At 47.0% G+C, this 24,174-nt stretch overlaps 1 protein-coding gene and 1 long non-coding RNA gene across 6 annotated transcripts in view; one reads left to right on the forward strand and one right to left on the reverse strand.

Annotated features, from left to right (window-relative positions):
- Positions 1-19,776, forward strand: part of ANKRD13A (ankyrin repeat domain 13A) — a 35,447-nt gene extending 15,671 nt beyond the window's left edge. For 3 of the 5 annotated variants that reach the window (XM_082196091.1, XM_082196092.1, XM_082196094.1), the window contains 11 exons: positions 409-555; positions 1,925-2,120; positions 2,877-2,943; positions 4,502-4,583; positions 5,022-5,083; positions 6,815-6,945; positions 7,867-8,024; positions 8,216-8,329; positions 11,565-11,716; positions 12,699-12,766; positions 17,978-19,776. In XM_082196091.1, coding sequence (XP_082052217.1) covers positions 409-555; positions 1,925-2,120; positions 2,877-2,943; positions 4,502-4,583; positions 5,022-5,083; positions 6,815-6,945; positions 7,867-8,024; positions 8,216-8,329; positions 11,565-11,716; positions 12,699-12,766; positions 17,978-18,167 — 1,367 coding nt within the window. In that variant the 3' untranslated portion in view covers positions 18,168-19,776. Of the gene's footprint in view, positions 1-408; positions 556-1,924; positions 2,121-2,876; positions 2,944-4,501; positions 4,584-5,021; positions 5,084-6,814; positions 6,946-7,866; positions 8,025-8,215; positions 8,330-11,009; positions 11,245-11,564; positions 11,717-12,698; positions 12,767-17,977 lie in introns of those variants that run through there. The other 2 variants (XM_082196093.1, XM_082196095.1) reach the window with 2 other exon arrangements.
- LOC309517099 overlaps positions 1-24,174 on the reverse strand; it is a 393,909-nt gene that overhangs the window by 20,109 nt on the left and 349,626 nt on the right. The gene's annotated exons all lie outside the window — the stretch shown is intronic.

Here is a 24,174-nt window from a genome sequence, read left to right on the forward strand (position 1 = left end):
TGAGTTCATGGGCGGTGCTGAGAGATTTTCCTCCCTTGTAATATTAGAACTTGGGGTGGGGTCCTCCAATGAAACTGATAGGGAGGAGATTCTGGACAGGTGAGAGAAAAGTCTGCAAAATGCAGATTTATTGTTTGGAATTGGATGCTGTAAGACAGCTAGCTACTGGGTTAAGCATATAGTGGTAAATTTTGACATGCAGCAGCTCGTCATGATGTTCCTGAAGCCTTGCTCTCCCAGTGCCGTGCTGCAGGTGGGATTCCTGGAACTCTCCAGGAGGCCAGTCCTGGAAGCAGAAGGCCAGACTCTGTGGGCCACGGGTTTGACCTCACAGGGGACCTTGGACATTGGTGTCTTCTTTTGCAAAAGGTACTTTTCTTTTCTCTCCCTTTCTCCAACAACCAACAGTTCCGCTGGTTTCCAGAGTTTGCCCCAGCGATGTTTGCCGCATCTGGAAGAGCGGTGCAAAGCTGCGAGTTGACATCACACTGCTGGGATTTGAGAACATGAGCTGGGAACGAGGGAAGCGCAGTCTGATCTTCAGGGGGGAAGAAGGTAGGCAGAGAGGGCGACAGGGCGACAGGGCTTGCAGGCTGGGGTTGCAGGGCCCTGGAGGGCAAGAGGTGGGGCATTTCCATCAGTCAGAGGCATGACCAACAGTGAACCCAGCAGTCTGTTGGAGGCAGAAAGTAAGGCTGCAATCCTAATAACCCCACTGAGTTCAATAGGGCTTACTCCTGAGTAAACATAGTTAGGATTGTGCTGTGAGTTGTGCAGGAAGACAGTCTCTCTGCAGTGGGGCAGGTAGAGGTGGAGTACATGGCCTCCTTGATAATGTTTGGGTTTTCCCCCCAAAGGCTAAGAGTGCAACATGCATTTCTGGATTGACACCCAGGTGATGCCTCTTGCTCAGTAAAGCAAAAAGGCCTAACTGAAAACCTTTGCCTTGGTTTGTTTACAAAGCCCAGGAAATGGTGTTTTCATTCCACTTGAAGACGGGCTCTGCAAAAATCAGAAACTTGCAGAGCCCTTCACCTACCTGAGTTGGCTCCATTAATGTCACCTGACCACATTAGGCCTTTACTATCCTTTGGGCACCCATTGTTGGCTATCACTGTCCTTGGTTATTGTTATTGGTCTACAGAGGAGTAAGCAGAATGTGCCTTGCAATGCTTCAGCTTCCCCAAGCTGTTGGGTTAAACAGTTCATAATGTTTTTTATGTGTTCATTTATTTGTTGCATTTATATGCCACCTTTTCCTCCAAGGAGCTCAAGGTGGTCTACATGGTTCTCCCCTTCCTCATTTAGTCCTCACAACAAAGGTAGATTAGTCTGAGAGGCAAGGAATGGCCCAAGTTAAGGTAGAGAGCTTCATGGCTGAGTGGGAATTTGAACCCTGGCTTGTCCCAGGGCCTAGTCAGACACTCTAACCTCCATCCCACACTGGCTCTCTGCCAAAAAAAAGACACACTCAAAGTGATGCACAGTAATATTCTTTCGTTGAAAAAATAATAATCCAAAAGTATAAAGGAAAACATCAACCTTATACCATTTTAAACCCAGCAATCAGTTTAAAAACCAAAACCAGGTGCTGCCTTCACACTTGGGAGTAGCTGCTCTTCCCCCAACGGATATCAATCCTGATATCCCCACAAGGTGAGTGAGTGAGCAGGCCATGCCTTGTCCCTAAAAGCTCGTCAGGTGGGCGAGGGAACTCACAGGAACTTCTCTGTCTCTTTCGTCCAGTTTTCAACTTTTTGCTCTGCACCTGAACTCCTCAGTTGTGACTCCTGAGCCCTCTGTCTGTTGCTGAGCCTGTCATGTTACTTGCCCAAATAAAGATCACTCTCTTACTCCCAAGTAAGGGCCTTTGTGTGCATGTGCTGGCCAGGAGCCCAGAAAGGCATCTTCCTCCTCTCTCCAGATACTGGGAACTGGGCAGAGCTGATCGAGGTGAACCACGATGAGAAGGTGGTTGCCACAGAGCGCTTTGAGATCACCCAGCAAATCAAGCGCCTGACCTTGGACTCCATGACCCCGAAGACCAAGGAGGTGGAGAGGCGGCTCACCTCTCCCATCATCAGCACTTGCCTGGACACGAGGAACATTGCCTTTGAAAGGTGAGGAGGAGGAGGAGGCCAGAGCTCTCAGGCTCTCCTTTGCCTTTGGGAGGGAGGGACAAGGCTCAAGTTTGGGTCTCCAGCAGCTGTTCCCCAAGCAGCCTTGCCCAGGCTGGTGCCCTCCAGACATTTTGAACTGCAATGGCACCCCCATAAGTAAGGCTGCTTGGTTGGCTACCCCTGCCCTAGATCTCACATAGCCCCAGTTTCAGAGTCTGGCACAGGGAGAGGAGGCATCCAGAGCTCCCCAACCCCTGTCTGTCCCCATATCCAAAGCCTCTGAGGAGGTGGAGGAAGCCTTCCCCTCTTCTCTTCTCTCTCTCTCTCTCTCTCTCTCTCTCTCTCTCTCTCATCCTGCTAAGAAACTATGCCAAGGCCACCATGGAGTGGTAATGGGCTCCCCTAGGTGCACGGGGGGGCTGGTGGGAGTTTGAGTCCCTTCCTGGTTCTTTCCTTAAAGAGGTGGGTAGTGAATGTATGTATGTATTTATCTATCTATCATCTATCTATCTAGCTATCTTTCACATTTATATGCTGCTTTTTCTTCCAAGGTGCTCAAGTCCATGGTTCTCCTCCATGTACATGCTACCTCCATGTACATCATGCAACACCTCCACCTGGCACCCTCTTGGCTAGTTAACACTAACAGAGTCAGTTCTTGAGTTACAAACCCAATGGTCCTTGCTGTTGCACTTCCAACAGCCAGTTTGTAAAGGCAGAAGCACAGATTCTTTGATAGCTTCCTGTCTCTTGCAGAAATACGTCTGGCTTCTGGGTCTGGAGAACTGAGAAGAGTGAATTGGTGAGCGATTATGATGCAAAGGTCAGTTGTTGCTCTTGTACTGATGTCCCTTTTCCCTGACAGCTAGGAGCCTTGCTCAGCATTTTAAGATTTCTCCAGGAGTTGCCCACAAATCTCCCCCTTCCACAGAGCTTTAATTTGCAGCCATGAGGACTTGACACCTGATGAAAAGTGCATGCAGCCTGAAAACCTTTGCTTCTGATTCGGAAGAGTGGCATGAATGAGGTTCACAAGGCCTCAGATGGTCTGGGAAAAGCAAACACCAAATAATGGGCTTCATTGTCTCACAGTGTAAGCATGTACAGCTATCTGACAAAAACATGGATTGGCAGTGTACTCATGACAAGCAAAAGACAGGGTGAAATGAGCCTCTGGAACTCTCTGGGACCAGTTTCAGTGGCTTTAAGAAGAAATGTCCATTGGCAGCTTTAGGCAACATTCCAGAGAAATGCAGCCTCCATGTCAAGAGGCTCTAAATAGATTGGGCAAGTTCACAAAGGAGAAGGCTATCAATGACGTTCATTTGGAGGCAGTAAATGCTTCTGAATGCCAGTTGCTGGAAGCCACAGGAGGGGAGGGGGCTCATGGCTTGCGTCCTGCGCTGTGGGCTTCCCCTTGAGGCGCCTGGTTGACCACTGTGAGAACAGGAGGCTGCACTGGGTGGGCCCCGGTTGGCCTGACCCAGCAGGGCTGTTATGCTCTTAGGTGGTTTTGATGATGGGATGTCTCTGAGAGGCATCAAGAAGAAGAAGAGTTTGGATTTGATATCCCGCTTTATCACTCCCTGAAGGAGTCTCAAAGCGGCTAACATTCTCCTTTCCCTTCCTCCCCCACAACAAACACCCTGTGAGGTGAGTGGGGCTGAGAGACTTCAGAGAAGTGTGACTGATCCAAGGTGACCCAGCAGCTGTATGTGGAGGAGCGGAGACACGAACCCGGTTCACCAGATTATGAGTCTTACCGCTCTTAACCACTACACCACACTGGCTCTCAAGTGTTCCTCTTTCACTATGAAGTTCTGCTTGAGAACTTAATGAGAGGTGTTTTGGCCTGCTGCTTTCAAAGGACGCAGTGGGCCTTTGGTACGGCTGTGGAGGTTCTTATGCAAATTCCCTTTTTCTCCTACCAGAATTACACAGGCTAGCTGTACCCTCCAAAGAGCTTACTGTGCATATTATATATTGAGATGTTGTTGTTATTATTAAAATTTCTATACTGTGGATCACAGGGCAGTTTACAAAAATGCATCTCATAGTAGCAAACAAAAACAGTCCTCCCCCTCAGAGTTTAAACGGCCACAGATAGTTTAATAAGCCAAAGGCGATAGGGAAGAGGAAGGCTTTATGTAAGGAAGGCGCCAGGTGAGCCTCCCTGAGGAGACCCTTCCACAAGAGGGCCCTAATGAGATGCTTTAGCTGGCCAACAGATGGTGCTTTGGCACCTTTGTGTTGGGAATTGGGGAAGAATGAGGATGGGTTGGGACCCTCCTTGTCAGTTACCCCATAGCCACTTCTATGGGGGCTTCCAGAACTAGCTGGGCTCTCTACATCTCTCCCTCCTCCTCCTTGTTTCCCTCAAGGTCTATACAGCCAACAACGTGAATGTTGTGACCAAGATCAGAACAGAGCACTTGACAGAAGAAGAGAAGAGGAGATACAGAGGTAATTTGGTCCTGTGGGAGGAAAGGGCCGAGGTTGATCACCCTCCTGCAGGCAAGGCATATTTGATTCTGAGCCCAGACATTACGACCCAATTCCTTGGTGACAGCTTGGCCAAAATTCAGTCCCCTGCAAAATGAAATGTGTTCACAGGCATGCTGCTGCTGCTCTATAATTCAGGAGGCTGGGAGGGCTGTGGGAAGAGCAGCTGGTCTGTTTTGGGGCTCTGTTTTAAGCAGGGCCTGCTGCTGTTTCATGCGACTTTGGGGTGAGCTGGAAGTCAGAACAGTGTGGGTATCCTCTAAGGATATCTTGAGTTGTAAACGGTTTAGAAAAGGGCCACCCAAATGGTCAAGAGGATGGCGCAATTCCCAGTGGGAAGGTTTTAGCATGACAGAGATAACACTGCAGTTGTGCTTCCTCCCCCGCCCTTTCCTCCAGCTGACAGAAACCCCTTTGAATCCTTTTTGGGAACCATCGAGCATGAGTACGGGGCACAACAGGTGAGCAAAATGCATTGTCTTTTTTCCCTTTTTTATGGTTTTAAGTCTTTTACTGGAAAACTGCTAACAGTACAATTGAAAATACATAAAGAAAAACAAAGGAAAATGAATAAAAGTAAGGGAGCAAAGTAGGGTTCGTGCTGCAAATTTAATACAAAACAAATTTCTTATGAGAGAATTTTATATTTCATGATGTCGTCCAAGAGAAGAGGTTTGTGCATCTGGGTTTGAAACATGAGGGGAAGTCCCTCTAGGCAGCCTAGAAGTGTTCTGGATCCTCTACCCCTCTGGAACCATGAAGTGTTTTTTTCTGCAACAGCCAAGGAACTCCAGTTTTTATACCACAGAGATAGGAGCAAAATGTATTTTGAGGCTGATCTCTTCAGCAAAAGAGGACCCCTCTTCTATTATTTACTCACTGTCCCACATTTCAACCTCCTGGTTCCTCAACTGGCTAGCATTAAAAAATGCAAGAATAAAACAGCACAGTATGTTGCTGATTTAAAAATAAATACCGTATTTTTTGCTCTATAAGACTCACTTTTTCCCTCCTAAAAAGTAAGGGGAAATGTGTGTGCGTCTTATGGAGCGAATGCAGGCTGCACAGCTATCCCAGAAGCCAGAACAGCAAGAGGGATTGCTGCTTTCACTGTGCAGCGATCCCTCTTGCTGTTCTGGCTTCTGAGATTCAGAATATTTTTTTTCTTGTTTTCCTCCTCCAAAAACTTGTGGCCTTGTGGTCTGGTGCGTCTTATAGAGCGAAAAATACGGTAATAAACATGGACTTAAAAGCAGGAGTTGGCCTGAGCTCCTTCCCAGCAGCTTGTGTTGTTTTCTCACGGTTAGGCCAGGGGTGGAGAAAGGGATCCGAGCAACTTTGATAGGTGGGAGGACCACCTGTATGTCAATCAGCTGATGTCATAATGACAGCATTATGTAATTACGTTAGGTGGTTAATGCCTGGCAAACTTCAAAGGAGAAGCCTCATTTGAAGATGGGCTCCCTGTAATGCTGATCAGCTGAGAGGCCTGCCCTGCACTTGGAAGCTGGGGGCTTTGCATTGGAAGACCCCTTTTGGCCCAGCCATGTAGGGCGGAAGGCAGAAGCCTGACAGGCCTCATTTGGCCTCAGGGCTGGAGGTGCCCCACGCCTTGCTAATCGGAGTAATCGGAGCAAGCAAGGGCACCGACCAAGATGTTCTGCCTTCAACTCCTCAAAATATAAATTTGTTTAAATGTAAAGCAAATAAACATTGGAAGTCCTCTGGTGAAAGGCCAGCACTTTATTTCATTTATATTCCACCTTTCTCCCATGGTGCTAAAGGTGGTGCACATAGTTCTCCTCATTTTCTCCTCACAACAACCCTGTGAGGTAGTTGAAGCTGAGGGTGAGTGACCGGTCTGAGGATCTGAACCCTGGTCTCCCAGGTCCTAGTCTAACACGGTCCACTGCACCCCCACTGACTGTCTTCCTTCAGATACCTTCATGTTTCCCTGTGCCGATCCTGCCCTCTGTTTTTGCCTGAGGAGCCAACTCACTTTGAGGCCAAATCCCCCTCTCTCCCTCTGAGCAGCTGACCTGCTGAGTTGGGAAGCCTTGGCCCACTGCGACTGATCTCCTGGGCTTCTGTTTTGGGGACACCATTGGCTTTTGAGGCAACCTGGACAGATAGCCAAGAGTTTCTGCCAAGCCTTGCTGGTCACCCACCTTGTGCTCTTCTCTTTCCCCCAGGACCTCACGACAGAATACGCCACAACCAACAACCCTACAGCCATCACTCCTGAGGAATATTTCAACCCTCAGTTTGACCTGAAAGACAGAGATATCGGGAGACCCAAAGAAGTGACCATCCGGACTCAGAAGTAAAGCTACTACTCTGTTGAACGTCCTGTTATCTTTGGTTCAGTTTTCCCTCCCTTTCTCTTGTGCCCCAGCTTGCAAATCCTGCACTCTGTTTATCTCTGGAGGAACAGATGCTCCCTGCAGAAGTCAGGCCCACTCCCTGCTGGACCATGAGTTGCTGCTGGAGCAGCCTCACAGCACTTGATTTGAGCCTGCGCTGAGACCCAGCACCCATTCAGTGAGAGAGCCCTTCACAGCATGGTCCCCAGGAACCTGGGAGTCAGAGAAGTCTTCCAGGATAACTCAAGCCACAGCACCTTTTATTTTAGAAATGCTCCACCAACTGCAGCTGGGAGCCTCCATTAGAAGCCTAACATCTCCCCAAAATCTTGCTTGCTTTGTGTAAGGATGTCATTTCCCCCGGTGCAGAAGCATTAGCGATACTTGCTTTTGTCAAGGCTTGAGTCAAGAGACAACATTCACTTGGTCCATGTTTTAAGATACTGGCTTGGCATTCCCCCCCTCTTTGAGATGAGCTTAAGAACGATATTGTCTCTTGGTGGCCTGGCAACTCGAGGCCTATTGGCATCGTGGTGTCTGAGATGCTCCCCGACAATAAGGGGCGCCCATCGATGGTCTGCACTTCTAGAGGGAGCTCCAAACTCTGCGTGGCCAACCCCAACCTCTCCACCGAGTCCAAGTCTGTGGATGCTCCCGAATCTATGAGGGCGTGCACTGATTCTCTGCGCCCATCTGGGAGCTGTAGTACGACACAGCCTGCGCATCTTGAGCGAGCTGACTTCTCACCCTCCCACTCTCTGCTAGCTCCTTATCAACATTGCATTCTGTGTCAGAGAGAGGGGGAGGAGGACTGCTTACTGACTCATGCTGTATTTCTCTACTTGGGGCAGATGTGTTTATGACACTTTCATCTCTGGTAGGTTTAAAGCCAACTTGTGGATGTCCGAACAGTTTCCCCTCTCCCTTGTGGAGCAGGTCACCCCCATTGTGGACTTGATGGCCAGAACCAGTGCACATTTTGCTCAACTCAAAGACTTCATCACCTTGGACTTTCCTCCTGGATTTCCAGTTAAAATCGGTATGACCCTTTTTGTGCTGGTGGTTCCCTCTTCCTGCCCCCCACCTGCCACCATGTTCAAGACATCAACCCCCCCCCCCTTGAACAGTGCTTCTTGTCTTGGGGCACCTTCAAAGCAAACTGTCGTGATGAGGATAACTGGTGACCTTACTCAACCTCTCCTGTCCCTCTTCCCTTCCCCCAAACTGCAGAGATCCCATTGTTCCACATCCTCAATGCTCGCATTACTTTTGGGAATGTGAACGGCTGCAGCACAGCAGAAGAGGCGTCTCCCCAGGCTTCAGATGGGGCACAGCAGCCATCTGGTGAGAGAGCTGCTCCAGGGTTTGAGGGAGGAACTCAAGTAAGAGGAACCCTTTGGTTTCCAGATTGGGATATTCCTCTGGGAGACTCTGTGGCAGTCAGATTTAAGTGGACAAAATGTGTGGACCTCTTTGCTCCTGGTTGCGCCTTCACACAGGCTGAATTATGCAAGATATCTCCTTCATTTTTATATATTTAAAATCCACTTTTCACCTGAGATCATCTCCCAAAGCATTGTGCAGCAGAGGGATAGATAGTGCCATCTTCCCCAATGTGTGGTCCTCTAGGTGTTTATGGATCCCTTATTATGTTCACTGCACAACAAATTAAAATGCTCAACGCAATGACGCATCCTTCACAAACTGGTTGCAAACTCCACCTTCCATCAGCCCCAGCCAATATGGCCAGCAGTCAGAGATGGCAAGCGTCCAGCAACATCTGGAGAGCCACCATGTTGCGGACGTCTCTCCTATTTTCTGATTTCTTTTTTTTTTATAATGATATTTATTGAAAAAATAATTTTTTTAAAATTACAAAGAAAAAAGACAAAAACAGAAAAAGAAAAAGAAAAAGAAAAAACAAAACCATCACTTTCAAATTCTCCACTTTCTTTACCTTCTTTCCATGACCTCCTCCCATCTCTTGTATCTTGATTGATAATTGTCACAGCAAATCCTTTCCGTAATTCATAATATTCTGTCATTACATTACCTTACTCTATTTTCATCTTATCTTATAAAAAACCTTTAAACTTAAGACTTAAATCTTATTTTTACCAGCTTCTCATAACCATTACCTTTTTACCTAATTCTTTAAACATTTTTACAAGAGCCAAGTAATTTCATTTCAACATTTTTCCAACGTTCATAAAACATTTCTGATGATAAAAAAGAGAATAAAAACAATCCAATCTTCTTCCAGCGTCCCCTCCCCCCGGTCCCGAGATTGTCAGTCCTTTTTATCCCATTAATCTGGCACATTAACCTGGTGATCTTATATCCGAGGCCTTCAAATCTCTTCCATGTCCCTTCTGCAGCTCTTCTTCATATTTTCCTTTCACTCGTGGGAACTCCAGCTTGGTAGTGTTTTTGACCCTTTTCAACAAATCAGCCCCTTTCTCATAGTCCAGACTAGACTCCATGTGGTATTTTAAGACATGTTTCAAATTCTCTCCAAGATTGAAAGTCCCAACAGCTCCAAACTTCTGACGGCCCATTGCCAGACTCGGAAAGTCCAAACATCCCTGCATAGGGGGGTCAGTCCAACCCCCATTTCCAAATCAATCCAAATTTTGTCTTTCCAAATCTGGTTTTTTCCAAGTTCATTTATCAAATCCAAAGGCTCATTTTCCTGCTGGGCCAAAAGTCTCTCCATCTCTGGCACCCAAGATTCTGCAACATCCTCTTCTATCATCTGCTCTGTCAGGACACACTCCTGTTTAAGTTCCTGGGTGGGCTCCATATAATTTCCCACTACCTGTTCAAATGTTCTGGCCGCATTAGTCATCAAATCAGTCTTCTGACTTAACTGATCCAATAGGGCATTTATTTTACAGAAAGCACCCAACAGTGCTTCTGATAACATTGTCCTGCAAGGTCACAATTCCTTTCCCACGGTTGTAATCTGTGGCAGCTGCAAGCTCCCTAGAATTGGTTACAATTTCACAGTCCCCCTCTAGGGGGGAACTTCTGGTTGTTCTTTCTTTTAAGGACAATAGCAACAAAGTTTCTTTTTTTAAGATTTTTGTCAATATTAGTTCCTTTAAAATGCGAAAGGAAACAATGGAATCACAATGTTACTCTTCTTTTTAACTATCTGTCAAAAGCATTTGTCTCTGGTCAATGAGCTTCAAAACGTCAATTCTGACACCCCGCTCCAGGGTCAGGACGGTGGAAAGTTACTTTACTTTAAACTCACTTCTGCAGGTTTAAACAGTCCAAAAAGGATCCCCCTTCTTCTCCTGCTACCGAAGGGGGGTTCAACGGTAACCAATCCTTTAAAAGTAATTTTCTAGGCTCTAGTTTACGTTGTCTTTGCTTTCTTCTAACTACAAGGAAACGGAAGGCTGACTTCCTGTTTAGACCTTCCCGTTTCAGTGCCAAATTAAGATAAATTTTTAAGTCCAATTCCTTTCTAGTCGCCAGTTCTTATTTGAAGTCCAATTGTTCAATATTTGAGTACTCACGGGTGATTACTTTAGATGCCAAATTGTCCCAGGAAAAAGGCAGCGCTCTCTGGCAATGGCTGTGCGGCTTCGCTCCACGGAAATAGCAGTTGACTCACAGCACCGCACCACTTCCCCCTCTTCGCTCTGGAGCCCGTTAGTGGGTTCCTTTGCGGGTTGGGGGGGCGCTAAAGGTGCCCGCCGAGTCCCACGGTCACAGGCTTCATCCGCCTGTGATTTTTGAAAGGGTCCCCGCTTCGCCGCAGCGGAAAAGACCTGTTTCGCGCTGAGCTGGTCCCTCCGGTTCAGAGGGAGTCCGCCATTGCTGATGGCGCCACCCCGGAAGTCCCCCCTATTTTCTGATTTCTCATGGGGTGTACCACTGGATAGACCAGTTCAGTGGCCCTATTATTTGATTCTGCACTACTGTTAAATAGAGCAGTGGACATTGTATGCTCACCTGGTTGCCATGATAGAGGTGAAAAGGTGTTCCCTGCTTTCCCTATTTTTCGTTCAAGATATGTCCAGAGCCCTGGAGCTTTGCATACTGATGGTGCCGTGCTCCCAAACTCCTAATGGCCATTCCCAGGAGCTTCATATAGATACTGGATAGCAGTGGATACCAAATAGTGCCCTGTGGAGTTGAAGAGCACTCCTCCAGGGTTTCTGCACCTTCTGCAGTCGTCCACTCCCCTTGAAGCTATCTAGGAAGATGCCGCAGTCAGCGGTATTGAAGGTCGCTGAGAGATCACGGAACGGCCCCTCTCCTGACATGGGCCATCCACCCAGGGCTGGAGGAGGAGCAAAGACGGTGGCCTGTTAGTCCGCACCCTTTTAGTGGGGGACACCCAGGACTGACCCTGGGGCATCCTTTGTGCCAAGCAGGTGCCCATCGTCAGCATCTTCACCCTTGGGCTAAACCATTTTTCACCCTAAGAGAGAATTACATCCTTAAGCCAGCAAGCCAAATGGAATAATACTGCTACACCTCTGCTTTCTGCTTTATGGGCTCTCTGCCAATCCCTGGGGTTAATGCTTGGTGTCCTTTTTCCCCCCCCACATGGCTACTCCAGCCTCTGCCTTTGTGGTCGACCAGTCCGTCTTTGAGATCCCTAAATCCTATCACATTCAGGACGATGGCAGGACTGTCCAGGTGCAGGATGAAGACAACGAGATCATGCAGTTTGCTATCCAGCAGAGCCTGATGGAGTCTGGCCAGAACAGAGTGAGCCCCTCTTGCTCAGGGTTCTTTTCCCATTCCCTTACCTCACGCCCCTGGCCAACTTCTCATGAGCTTGGACAGCCTTGCTGAGCTTTGCCCCTGCTCTTTTCTCACGCTGCAGAAGGGGCCACCTGAGGAGGCGGAGTTGGGGCAGCAGCATAATGGGAGAATTCTTGTGTGAAATAATCAGAGCACAGGAAAGGCCAGGGGATCGGGCAAATGGGGTCTTCAGACGATGCATGTGAACCATGTTCCCCAACCTCCAAGGAGGGAGAGTCCACCACTTTCTGAGGGAGTCTGTTGCATCCTGGGAATGCAACAATGCATGTCAAAAAGAACTCAAGAAGCTGCTTTATTCTGAGACCACTGGTCTCTCCTGGAGATGGAGAACCTGTGGCCCTCTGGATGTTGCAGGACCACCACTCCCATTGGCCATGCTAGCGGTGGATGATGGGACCTGACATTCAACAGTTTCTGGTGGGCCACAGGTTCCTCATCACTGGCCTACACTGACTGGCAGCCGCTCTGGTTTCAGTCAGGTCTCCTTCCCCAGCCCTGTCTGCGATGTCAGGGATAAAACCCAGAACCCTCTGCATGTCAAATATGAGCTCTGCCACTGAGCTGAGGACAGTATTAGATCTCCATTTTAGGAGAGATCCACCAAGCTCCTTCATGTGTTTGCTTTTTGGCAACCACTGGAGACTTTAAAAAACCCACAGTAAAACCACTGAGGCTTTCATGTTTAATATTGCTACTTTTAAGGATTGTTTGGCTTCTGAATTAACATGCTAGTTTAATGCTAGTGTTTAGTTTTTTAGATTGGTTTGTTCTGAGTTTTTGTAAGTCACTTTAATGCATCCAATAGAAAAGTGGGTTAGAAAAGATATCAATGGTATTAAACCCCCAGCACCAGCCACTTCTGCATGATGTGTGAGTGTGCGTCTCAAATTGTCACTGGTATTAACTGCTCTGGTGTCTTTCTCAGGAGGCTTTGGGACCAGACTTGAATGGGGCTGTCTCTTACTCACAGGACCTCAACCTTCAGTATCAAAGGTAATGTTCCTTCTTGCTAAACATGAGGAGTTACTCACCACCAGGTGCTAGGAAGCTGAGCCCCATCCAGGGTTTACTGTAGAGCAGGGAGGAGGAACCAGAGGAATCTGTTATTAAACTCTAGCTCCCATCATCACTGACTGGATCTGATGGGAGTTGGATTCCCAGCAACAGCTGGAGAGCTCCAGGTGTTCCCCAGCCCTGGCTTGGAGCATCTGTTGCTAGTGACAGTATCTCATGCTCCCTTGCCTGGCCTTCCCATCTCCCAGGGGTTTCTGGTGGGAGAGGGATGGAATACGTGGAAAGTGCAGGAGTAGAGCAGGGCTGCTAAGTGCTTTTCACCAACTCTGCTGCAGCTGCTCATAGCAGGGGTGGGTGGCCCTTTCGAAGTTGGGGACCACATTCCCTTGTGGGAAGGTGATCAGAGGCCACATATCAACAACCCTGAGTGGACCCAAAGCAAGAAGTGTGTGGGACAGCCCTGGTTCATTCATCCACCCATTCTCTCTCTCTCTCATTCACCACCTGCCCATCATTAGTTGATTCCCCCCCTTCCCAGGCCTCGGAGGGACCACGTAAAAGGAGGGGGCATTATGGTCTTCGTTCAGGCTGAGCCTGTCATCACTCCTTTTCTGTGTAGCTTCTGCAGCATCTTCTGCCTTTTCTGGTTGTGGATGGGAGACTTTTATGACCACCCGAAGCGCCTGCTGGATCAAGCCAAGGGGGGCCCATCTAGTCCAGCACCCTGTCCTCAGGGTGGCCAACCAGATGCCTGCGGGAAACCAGCAAGCAGGACCTGAACCAGAGAGCAGGGCACTTCTCCCTCTTGTGGCTTCCAGACCTGGTGTTCAGAAGTGTAGCTGCCTCACCTCCAGCCGTGGGGGCAGAGCAGAGCCATCCTGGCCAGTGGCGGCCGATAGCCTTCTAACCCTTGTTTAAAGCCATTCCGGCCTCCTTTCCTTCCATGACAATTGAGTATGTGAGAGTGAGAAACACAAAAGTCGCCCACAAAGGGCGGTGGGGAGGATGAATATACATCCTAAGCACCTGCGCATCATTCGGCTGGTCCAGTTAAGTTCCCTGCAAACACTGACCTGGGAGGGTGTGTGGAGGCATAGCGGCTTCCTGGCAAGACCCAGGCATGGCTGACTGACCGAACCCAAAGGGTGCTCATCAATGGTTCCTCTTCATCCTGGAGAAGAGTGACTAGTGGGGTGCCACAGGGTTCTGTCTTGGGCCCGGTCTTATTCAACATCTTTATCAACGACTTGGATGATGGACTCAAGGGCATCCTGATCAAATTTGCAGATGACACCAAACTGGGAGGGGTGGCTAACACCCCAGAGGACAGGATCACACTTCAAAACGACCTTGACAGATTAGAGAACTGGGCCAAAACAAACAAGATGAGTTTTAACAGGAAGAAATGTAAAGTATTGCACTTGGGCAAAAAAATGAGAGGCACAAATATAAGATGGGTGACACCTGGCTTGAGAGCAGTACATGTGAAAAGGATCTAGGAGTTTTGGTTGACCACAAGACATGAGCCAACAGTGTGACGCGGCAGCTAAAAAAGCCAATGCAATTCTGGGCTACATCAATAGGAGTATAGCATCTAGATCAAGGGAAGTAATAGTGCCACTGTATTCTGCTCTGGTCAGACCTCACCTGGAGTACTGTGTCCAGTTCTGGGCACCACAGTTCAAGAAGGACACTGACAAACTGGAACGTGTCCAGAGGAGGGCAACCAAAATGGTCAAAGGCCTGGAAACGATGCCTTATGAGGAACGGCTAAGGGAGCTGGGCATGTTTAGCTTGGAGAAGAGGAGGTTAAGGGGTGATATGATAGCCATGTTCAAATATATAAAAGGATGTCACATAGAGGAGGGAGAAAGGTTGTTTTCTGCTGCTCCAGAGAAGCGGACACGGAGCAATGGATCCAAACTACAAGAAAGAAGATTCCACCTAAACATTAGGAAGAACTTCCTGACAGTGAGAGCTGTTCGACAGTGGAATTTGCTGCCTGGGAGTGTGGTGGAGTCTCCTACTTTGGAGGTCTTTAAGCAGAGGCTTGACAACCATATATCAGGAGTGCTCTGATGGTGTTTCCTGCTTAGCAGGTGGTTGGACTCGATGGCCCTTGTGGTCTCTTCCAACTCTATGATTCTATGATTTCCTTGCTGTGGCTCTAGCTCTCACAGCTGTTCCAGCAGGTCCTTGATGCCTCTGCTCGGGAGCGTTGCTCTCCATGCATTGGGGGGTGGCAGAAAGCCAGGGGGTGTTAGGAAAGCAGGTTCTGTGTTCATAGAATCATAGAATCATAGAATCATAGAGTTGGAAGAGACCACAAGGGCCATCGAGTCCAACCCCCTGCCAAGCAGGAAACACCATCAGAGCACTCCTGACATATGGTTGTCAAGCCTCTGCTTAAAGACCTCCAAAGTAGGAGACTCCACCACACTCCTTGGCAGCAAATTCCACCGTCGAACAGCTCTTACTGTCAGGAAGTTCTTCCTAATGTTTAGGTGGAATCTTCTTTCTTGTAGTTTGGCTCCATTGCTCCGTGTCCGCTTCTCTGGAGCAGCAGAAAACAACCTTTCTCCCTCCTCTATGTGACATCCTTTTATATATTTGAACATGGCTATCATATCACCCCTTAACCTCCTCTTCTTCAGGCTAAACATGCCCAGCTCCCTTAGCCGTTCCTCATAAGGCATCGTTTCCAGGCCTTTGACCATTTTGGTTGCCCTCCTCTGGACACGTTCCAGTTTGTCAGTGTCCTTCTTGAATTGTGGTGCCCAGAACTGGACACAGTACTCCAGGTGTGGTCTGACCAGAGCAGAATACAGTGGCACTATTACTTCCCTTGATCTAGATGCTATACTCCTATTGATGCAGCCCAGAATTGCATTGGCTTTTTTAGCTGCCGCGTCACACTGTTGGCTCATGTCAAGTTTGTGGTCAACCAAGACTCCTAGATCCTTTTCACATGTACTGCTCTCAAGCCAGGTGTCACCCATCTTGTATTTGTGCCTCTCATTTTTTTTGCCCAAGTGCAATACTTTACATTTCTCCCTGTTAAAATTCATCTTGTTTATTTTTGCCCAGTTCTCTAATCTGTCAAGGTCATTTTGAAGTGTGATCCTGTCCTCTGGGGTGTTAGCCACCCCTCCCAGTTTGGTGTCATCTGCAAATTTGATCAGGATGCCCTTGAGTCCATCATCCAAGTCGTTGATAAAGATGTTGAATAAGACCGGGCCCAAGACAGAACCCCGTGGCACCCCACTAGTCACTCTTCTCCAGGATGAAGAGGAACCATTGATGAGCACCCTTTGGGTTCGGTCAGTCAGCCAGTTACAAATCCACTGAGTGGTAGCATAGTCAAGACCGCATTTTACCAGCTTCTTTACAAGAATATCATGGGGCACCTTGTCAAATGCCTTGCTGAAATCAAGGTAGGCTACATCCACTGCGTTCCCTTCATCTACCAGGCTTGTAATTCTGTCAAAAAACGAGATCAGGTTAGTCTGACATGACTTATTTTTCAGAAATCCATGCTGACTATTGGTGATCACAGCATTCCTTTCTAGGTGCTCACAGACTGTTTGCTTAATGATCTGCTCCAGAATCTTCCCTGCTATTGATGTCAGACTGACTGGGCGGTAATTATTTGGGTCCTCTCTTTTCCCCTTTTTGAAAATAGGGACAACATTTGCCCTCCTCCAGTCTGCCGGGACTTCGCCTGTTCTCCAGGAATTCTCAAAGATGACTGCCAGTGGTTCTGAGATCACATCTGCCAGTTCTTTTAATACTCTTGGATGCAGTTCATCTGGCCCTGGAGACTTGAATACATCTAAACTAGCCAAATATTCTTGTACTATCTCCTTAGTTATTCTGGGCTGTGTTTCCTTTGCTGAATCATTTGCTCCAAATTCTTCAGGTCGGGCATTGTTTTCTTTATCGGAGAAGACTGAGGCAAAGAAGGCATTGAGTAGTTCAGCCCTTTCTGTGTCCCCTGTTTGCATTTCACCATCTTCTCCTCTGAGTGACCCCATTGTTTCTTTGTTCTTCCTTTTGCTACGAACATACCCATAAAAGCCTTTTTTGTTGCTTTTAACCTCTCTAGCAAGCCTGAGTTCATTCTGTGCTTTAGCTTTTCTGACTTTGTGTCTACACGTGCTGGCTATTTGTTTGAATTCCTCTTTGGTGGTTTCCCCCCTTTTCCATTTTTTGTACACATCCTTTTTTAATCTTAATTCAGTTAAAAGTTCTTTAGATAGCCACCCTGGCTTCTTTAGGCACCTTCCATGTTTCCGTCTCATTGGTATTGCCTGACGTTGTGCTTTTAGTATCTCCCTCTTAACAAACTCCCAGCCATCATGAACTCCCTTTCCTTTTAGTATTGCTGTCCATGGGATCTCACCCAGCACTTCCCTAAGTTTTATGAAGTCGGCTTTCTTAAAGTCAAGAAATTGAGTCCTAGTATGCTTGGCTGCTCCTTTCCGCTGTATAGTAAACTTCAGAAGAGCATGATCACTCGCGCCTAATGATCCTTCCACATCTACCCCACTAACCAGGTCATCAACATTGGTTAGGACCAGATCTAAAATGGCTGTTCCTCTTGTTGCTTCTCCCACTTTCTGGACAATGAAGTTGTCTGCAAGGCCAGTGAGGAATCTGTTTGACCTTATGCTCTTGGCTGAGTTTGACGTCCAACAAATATCCGGGTAATTGAAGTCCCCCATTACTACTATCTCCCTTCCTTTTGCATGCTTGGCCATCTGTTCCAGGAAGGCATCATCTATGTCCTCCGTTTGGCTTGGGGATCTATAGTAAACTCCCACAATGAGGTCTCTGTTATTCTTCTCTCCCTTAATTTTGACCCAAATGCTCTCACTTTGGCTTTGAGGTTCTAAATCTTGGATCTCTTCACAGGTATACACATCCCTGACATATAACGCCACTCCTCCTCCTTTCTTGTCTGGTCTGTTTCTCTGAAATAGATTGTATCCCCCCATTATTACATTCCAATCGTGGGACTTATCCCACCAGGTTTCAGTGATGCCTATTATGTCATATTTAGTTTGCTGTACCAAGAGCTCAAGTTCATCTTGTTTATTTCCCATGCTTTGCGCATTAGTGTACAGACATTGAAGTCCATTAATCATTAATCATTAAAGTGTTTCACTCCATCTCTCTTCCTCTCCCCAGGGCTTTGCAGGAAAGCTTCCTGGCTACTCCAGCCTCTGCCTCTCTGCAGGAATCTTCCAGTTTCGATCAGGACCTGCGCCTGGCTATGGAGCTTTCCGTTCGTGAGCAGCAGGACCTGGAGCGGCAGCGGCAGGAGGAGGAGGAGGCAGAGCTGCAGCGAGCTCTCCAGCGCTCCCTCCTTGACAAATAGGCAGGCAGGCGGAGCTCCCGCAACCCTCTCTCTCTGTCTCTCAAAGCAAAAGGAAGAGCCTCATCCTTTCTCAGTGCTTGAGAAGCACATGGGATCAGCTGCCCAGGGCTGGCTGCACCTTGCGCCAGGCTACAAATGTCCTTTGTGGGGACAATTTGCGGCAGATCTACAGGAGCCGTCCCCACCTCTCAAGCTTCATTCTTCTTTTGTGTGCTCTGAACTTTGGACTTAAAAGACGAACTCCTTGGGCTGCCTTCAACTTTTTTCTGAAAGGGGGGGGCACTTTGGCTAGTGTCCAGCACTGCAGGGAACTTGCCCTGTTTGAGGAAGGTTTGTGTGAGCATCATTTCATTGCCGGTCAAAGACGCAGCAAGTCCTCCAGGTTGTCTTTGAATCCAGCGAACAGCAGCCACTGTCTGTTGGGGACAGTGCCATGAGCATCCTTACCTTAACCTGGCACCCTCCAGGTATGGGGAAGGATGCTCTAGGCATAATGCCCTATTTCCTTCCAGCCTTTGACACTATCTCAACCCCAGCTGTTCGCTACTCCAGTGGGCACAAGACCTTCTGTCCCACACGAGTGCTTTATGAGGGTTTTTGTGTGTATAGGAGTGTTTGGGTTTTTTTAAAAAAGAAAAAAAGGGAATTGAGGGAAACTTAACTCAGTACCCAATTCCCCATATTAAAAGGGAGAAAGGGACTGCTGTAAAGCAAGTTCTCAAGACCAAAAGGGAAACTCATGTTGCCTTCTTATAGTGCATATTATCTCCCTTTCCTCTAGAAAGTGCATTTTTTGTCTGTTTTAAGATTAGTACACTTCTTAAAGCAGGTGCCATGGGGAATAGGAGCAGCATAGGAGTAAATTTTGCCTGTTTTTCTGTTGCCTGCAGACCATGTTGCCTTAGCTAGCAATAAACACAGGGGAGGGGGCTGGGGGTCAGGGCGAGGCAGCAGTGCCACCACCTCCTCCCTCTCCAGAGGCACAGAGGGGCTGGGGAGCAAGCAAAGAGGTGAGCTGGCTCCACCTCCTTCAAACGTTGTTTCAGAAACTGGCAGGAGGGAAGCAAATGTGAAGCCACACCACAGGAAGTCCCTCAGAGCAGCAGCCTTTGCCAAGGCGGTGCCGTCCAACTATTTGGTAGTACCACTCCTAGGTGGGGAGTGGGGGGCTAGCCAGCAGAGCTGTGGGATGCTTTGGCTAATGGGGGGGGGGTCATCCAAAACATTGGAGGGCACAGGCTGGGGAAGGCTGCCTTGTGTTGGTTGGCAGACACGTCCCTGGGCTTTCAGGTGCCTCAGACCAGCTGCAGGGCTAATCTTTGCTCACCTCCCCTTGGGGGGGGGGGGAGGACAGCCTCTCCAAATGTACCAGTTGCAAGTTTTGCCTGACTTTATTTAATCTTCACTCTTAACTGAATCTGTCTCAAGGCCCCGAAGGGAAGGGAATCTCTATAAAGCACTCCAGAAGAAAGGTAGTTACAATTTCTGTGTGTGCTATGACGGGGCAAGCCGGGGGGTGGGTGGACAACTCTGGGATTGTCGTTGTAACCAGGCCAGAAATATGCAGCTAAGTTTCACATGAAAATAAAAGGAATCCTTTTGAAGAGGGCTTTGTTGGGTATTGTGGATTCTTTCAGTGCTTGCAAGGAGGTAACTGGGAATCAGCCCTCTTGCTACAAGGATGCCTTTTCTTGTTTTTGCTCTGGGACATTTGTGGCAAGCGGACTGTCCTCTCTGTGTCATTGTGCCAGTGGCCCATTGAGTCCAGGATAATGTAAATTATCTCCTCGCCAGAGCCCTTCTTGCAGCTCTCAGAAAGTTAGCTTGCTGTTGTTGAGCTGATGGCCAAAGTAAAAACACACCAATTGGCAGGAATGTTAGCTTACCCCTTTTAGTAATTCAGATCTTGCCCTTTTATAGAGCTTCAAAGGCAGGAGACTGCAATACATGAGAGGCTTCCTAGAAAAAGATGGTCTTTATTTAAACCTTTGTTCATAGAGTATTGCTTCTTAATACCACTGCAGGCTTAAAAGCAACTTATCTTGCTCAGCAGGCACCTGTAAGTATAACAGACCTCCCCCTTTTGAATAGTTTTCTTGTCTATCCCAAAGTTTAAACCAAAATCAATGCTCCTAATTCCTTGTTTGATCCTTGCATCTTCTTGCAACCCCAAAGGAAGGGGCACAAGACACCCTTCAGTCACTCTGTGCTTATCAAAGACAGATAAAAGTCTGCAGGAATAAGCCTGACATTTGAGTAGCTTCACACTGCTAAACCTACAATGTCAGCTGGCCCTCCAGAACAGAGGCACCTCATGCGGTGTAGACATTCTGTGACATTTAGCAAGTCAGTGGACCCTTCGCTCTTTTGATGCAGCGTGGCACTTAGTTGGGTCCAGAGAGACAAGCCACTTTCACATTCAGCACTTTGTTTGCATGTGCTTGTAATATAATGCATTAATAAGCCCTTGCAAAGCAGCTTTCATAAAGAAATGTCTTGAGCAGGCTGCTTTAATACAGCATAATCTGAATAGCATCTTATTTGCTACATAATATGTTCCATTTTGGGGATCATGCAGGGATGCTTGAAAATATTTGGGCAATATCATGGCTGACAGAACCTCATTATCTCTCAGCCATGATCCTGTGCTGCCCAAATAATAGAAACAGCAGTGACTGCCTTGAAAGATGCAAGGATTGCAAAAGGCCAAGCCCTTTACATCACAATCAGTCTACAAAATATGTGAACCACAATAGTCAGGAATTTGTTGTGTGAAGCCACATTTTTTTTTACTGCACAGTGAAGCAATTGGAGTTACATTTCCAGCTCAGAAGTACCTGAACTACAGCTGCAGGCTCATAGTCACAATGAAGGGAAAGAGACGGAGGCAGAATTCTCATTTTGAAAGTGACATTTAGGTTCAAATCAGTTAAACAAAAATAAATACAGTGGCAAAATTAACCCTTTGTTAAGTATAAAATATATACACCAGGAAAATCAAGTTTGTATGTAAAACAAAAAACGAAACCACATCTGCACCAACAAAAACTTAAGTGTGCATTTTTTTTCAGTGTGAATACCCTCAACTAGCTTATTCCATTGCATCTTCCAACCTCTTGACTCCTTGAAGAAATGGTTGTGCTAAGATACACAAAAAAGCCACAATCCAAGCACCTATGAAGAGGAAAGTCCCAAGGTTTGGATGTGTCTCCATGACTCTGCATGTGTGACTCTGCATGCTCAGCATGGAAGCTGGATCATGACTGCTGTTCTCCATTAATACTGTTTTGTGCATTTGCTAGGACAGACAGGGGGAGTTCGCACTTGCAGCCTTACCAGTTTCTCTGGTTAAAGGGACCTTGCCCACATACACAACTCTGTGCACAGTTCAATCTACTCCCCAGTGATGTATGGAGAAGCCAGTACATCAACAGGTGTTCCCTACTCTTCACATCATCATCATCATCATGATGTTCGACAGTGGAATTTGCTGCCAAGGAGTGTGGTAGAGTCTCCTTCTTTGGAGGTCTTTAAGCAGAGGCTTGGCAACCATATGTCAGGAGTGCTCTGATGGTGTTTCCTGCTTGGCAGGGGGTTGGACTCGATGACCCTTGTGGTCTCTTCCAACTCTGATTCTATGATTCTATGATCATTTATAGGCTGCCCATCTGACTAGGTTGCCCCAGCCACTCTGTTCAGGGAAGTTTTTAATGTGTGATATTTTATTGTATTTTGGGTTTTTATGGAAGCCGCCCAGAGTGGCTGGGGAGGCCCAGCCAGATGGGCGGGGTATAAATAATAAATTATTATTATTATTATTATTATTATTATTATTATTATTATGAGTAGCTTTTTCATTCATGGTGTAAAATGCTGGCACATGCATCTGTGCATGATAACTCACAGTAGAAGTTATCCTACTGTCTGGAGAAAATGGAGCAAGCAAAGTAGCCTTTCATTCAGTGCATAATGTGTAGTAAGAGAGGCTTGTATCTCACTGGGATCCCGTTGGGGAGCGAGAGCACTTTCCTGAGGAATTTGTTCTGCACTATTTCTAAGGCTTTGTTAGCCTTTGGGTCCATGCCCCATATCGCTATTCCATAGAGCATCTGGGAAACCACTTCACTGGCAAAGATTTTCAACACAGGTTCTAGTAACTGGCCACCCACCGTAAAATAGAATTTCATTAATGCCCCACAAGCTTTCTGCGCTTTGAGTTTCGTAGCCTCAACGTGCCCCTTCCATGACAGCATCTCAGTGAAGAGAACTCCCAGATATCTGAAGGAGCATGTTTGCTCCAGATTCTGCTGATCCATTTTCCATTTGGATCTGGGACTACGCTTCCCAAAGACCATAATTTTGGTCTTGGAGTAATCATTATCATTATATGATAATATATTTCAGTATGTCAATCTCTGGTAAATGGCACCTTGTACCTTTGAATAGCACTGCAAAAACCAGTTACTGGCACTAAATAAAAATATAGAAACGTCAACTGTTTAAATCAAGGCCACCTTGTGGTGTAGAGCGGTAGTCACGTAATCTGGGAAACCGGGTTCGCGTCTCCGCTCCTCCACCTGCAGCTGCTGGGTGACCTTGGGCCGGTCACACTTCTTTGAAGTCTCTCAGCCCCACTCACCTCACAGAGTGTTTGTTGTGGGGGAGGAAGGGAAAGGAGAATGTTAGCCGCTTTGAGACTCCTTAAAGGGAGTGAAAGGTGGGATATCAAATCCAAACTCCTCCTCTTATTCTTCTCACATGCTGTTAAACATAATTGTATAGGCCTAGGTACTTTAAGTGTAAAGTATTAAAGCTACTTTCTGTAAAAATAAATAAATCACTGTGTGGCCATGGGTATAGAATTGCTAAGAATAAGGTCACACCAAAATAGAAAAAAGGCTATTACATATAGTTGAAATACATACAAAAATTTGCAGGTTAGATTAAAATCTGGGAAACTTTTTTCTATTGTTGATAGCTGTTAATGGTTCTGTACTTAACTATTGTTAAGTTTCTTCGTAAGTAGCCCCTGGGGCAAAGATTTAGGGCAACTTACATTTTTACACAAAGCCCACAAAGGGGTAGTTCTCACTGCAGTTTCCTCAATGGCTCCCAATTTTACCTAAAGAAATTTGAATATAGTTCCATGTGCAGGGCATAGCTTTGTCACCTCTTGGTTTAAACCTCCTTTTTCTTTTCTTTTCAACTAACATAGCCTCTGTACATGCACAGGGTTCATGATTCAGCAATCTATTATACCATTTAAAGTGTTACATCCCCTGACTAAATTACCATTGGAATAAAGCCATGATTGGCTTTTCTTACTAGGGACTCAAGGAAGGGGTAAGAGACCAAATTCCCAAGGGCCAAAAACTTGTTTAGTCAGTTTAAAATCCATTTTCCCAGTTTGATGTCCTAAGACATTTCTGATACATATGCTTTCCTGTTTCTTGCTGCTTAGGAAGCAGGCTTATAAATCTTAAACTTTACACAGATCAGAATTTCACCATTCAGACAACCCAACAACTCAACTTTTCCACCGAAAGCCAGTAATAAAAGTTAGAATCATAGAATCATAGGGTTGGAAGAGACCACAAGGGCCATCGAGTCCAACCCCCTGCCAAGCAGGAAACACCATCAGAGCACTCCTGGCATATGGTTGTCCAGCCTCTGCTTAAAGACCTCCAAAGTAGGAGACTCCACCACTCCTTGGCAGCAAATTCCACTGTCGAACAGCTCTTACTGTCAGGAAGTTCTTCCTAATGTTTAGGTGGAATCTTCTTCCTTGTAGTTTGGATCCATTGCTCCGTGTCCGCTTCTCTGGAGCAGCAGAAAACAACCTTTCTCCCTCCTCTATATGACATCCTTTTATATATTTGAACATGGCTATCATATCACCCCTTAACCTCCTCTTCTCTGGCTTAGTCATGCTGGCCACATGACCCGGAAGCTGTACGCCGGCTCCCTCGACCAATAAAGTGAGATGAGCGCCGCAACCCCAGAGTCG

The sequence above is a fragment of the Podarcis vaucheri genome (assembly GCF_965113315.1).
Source record: "Podarcis vaucheri genome assembly, chromosome: 13".
NCBI lineage: Eukaryota > Metazoa > Chordata > Lepidosauria > Squamata > Lacertidae > Podarcis > Podarcis vaucheri.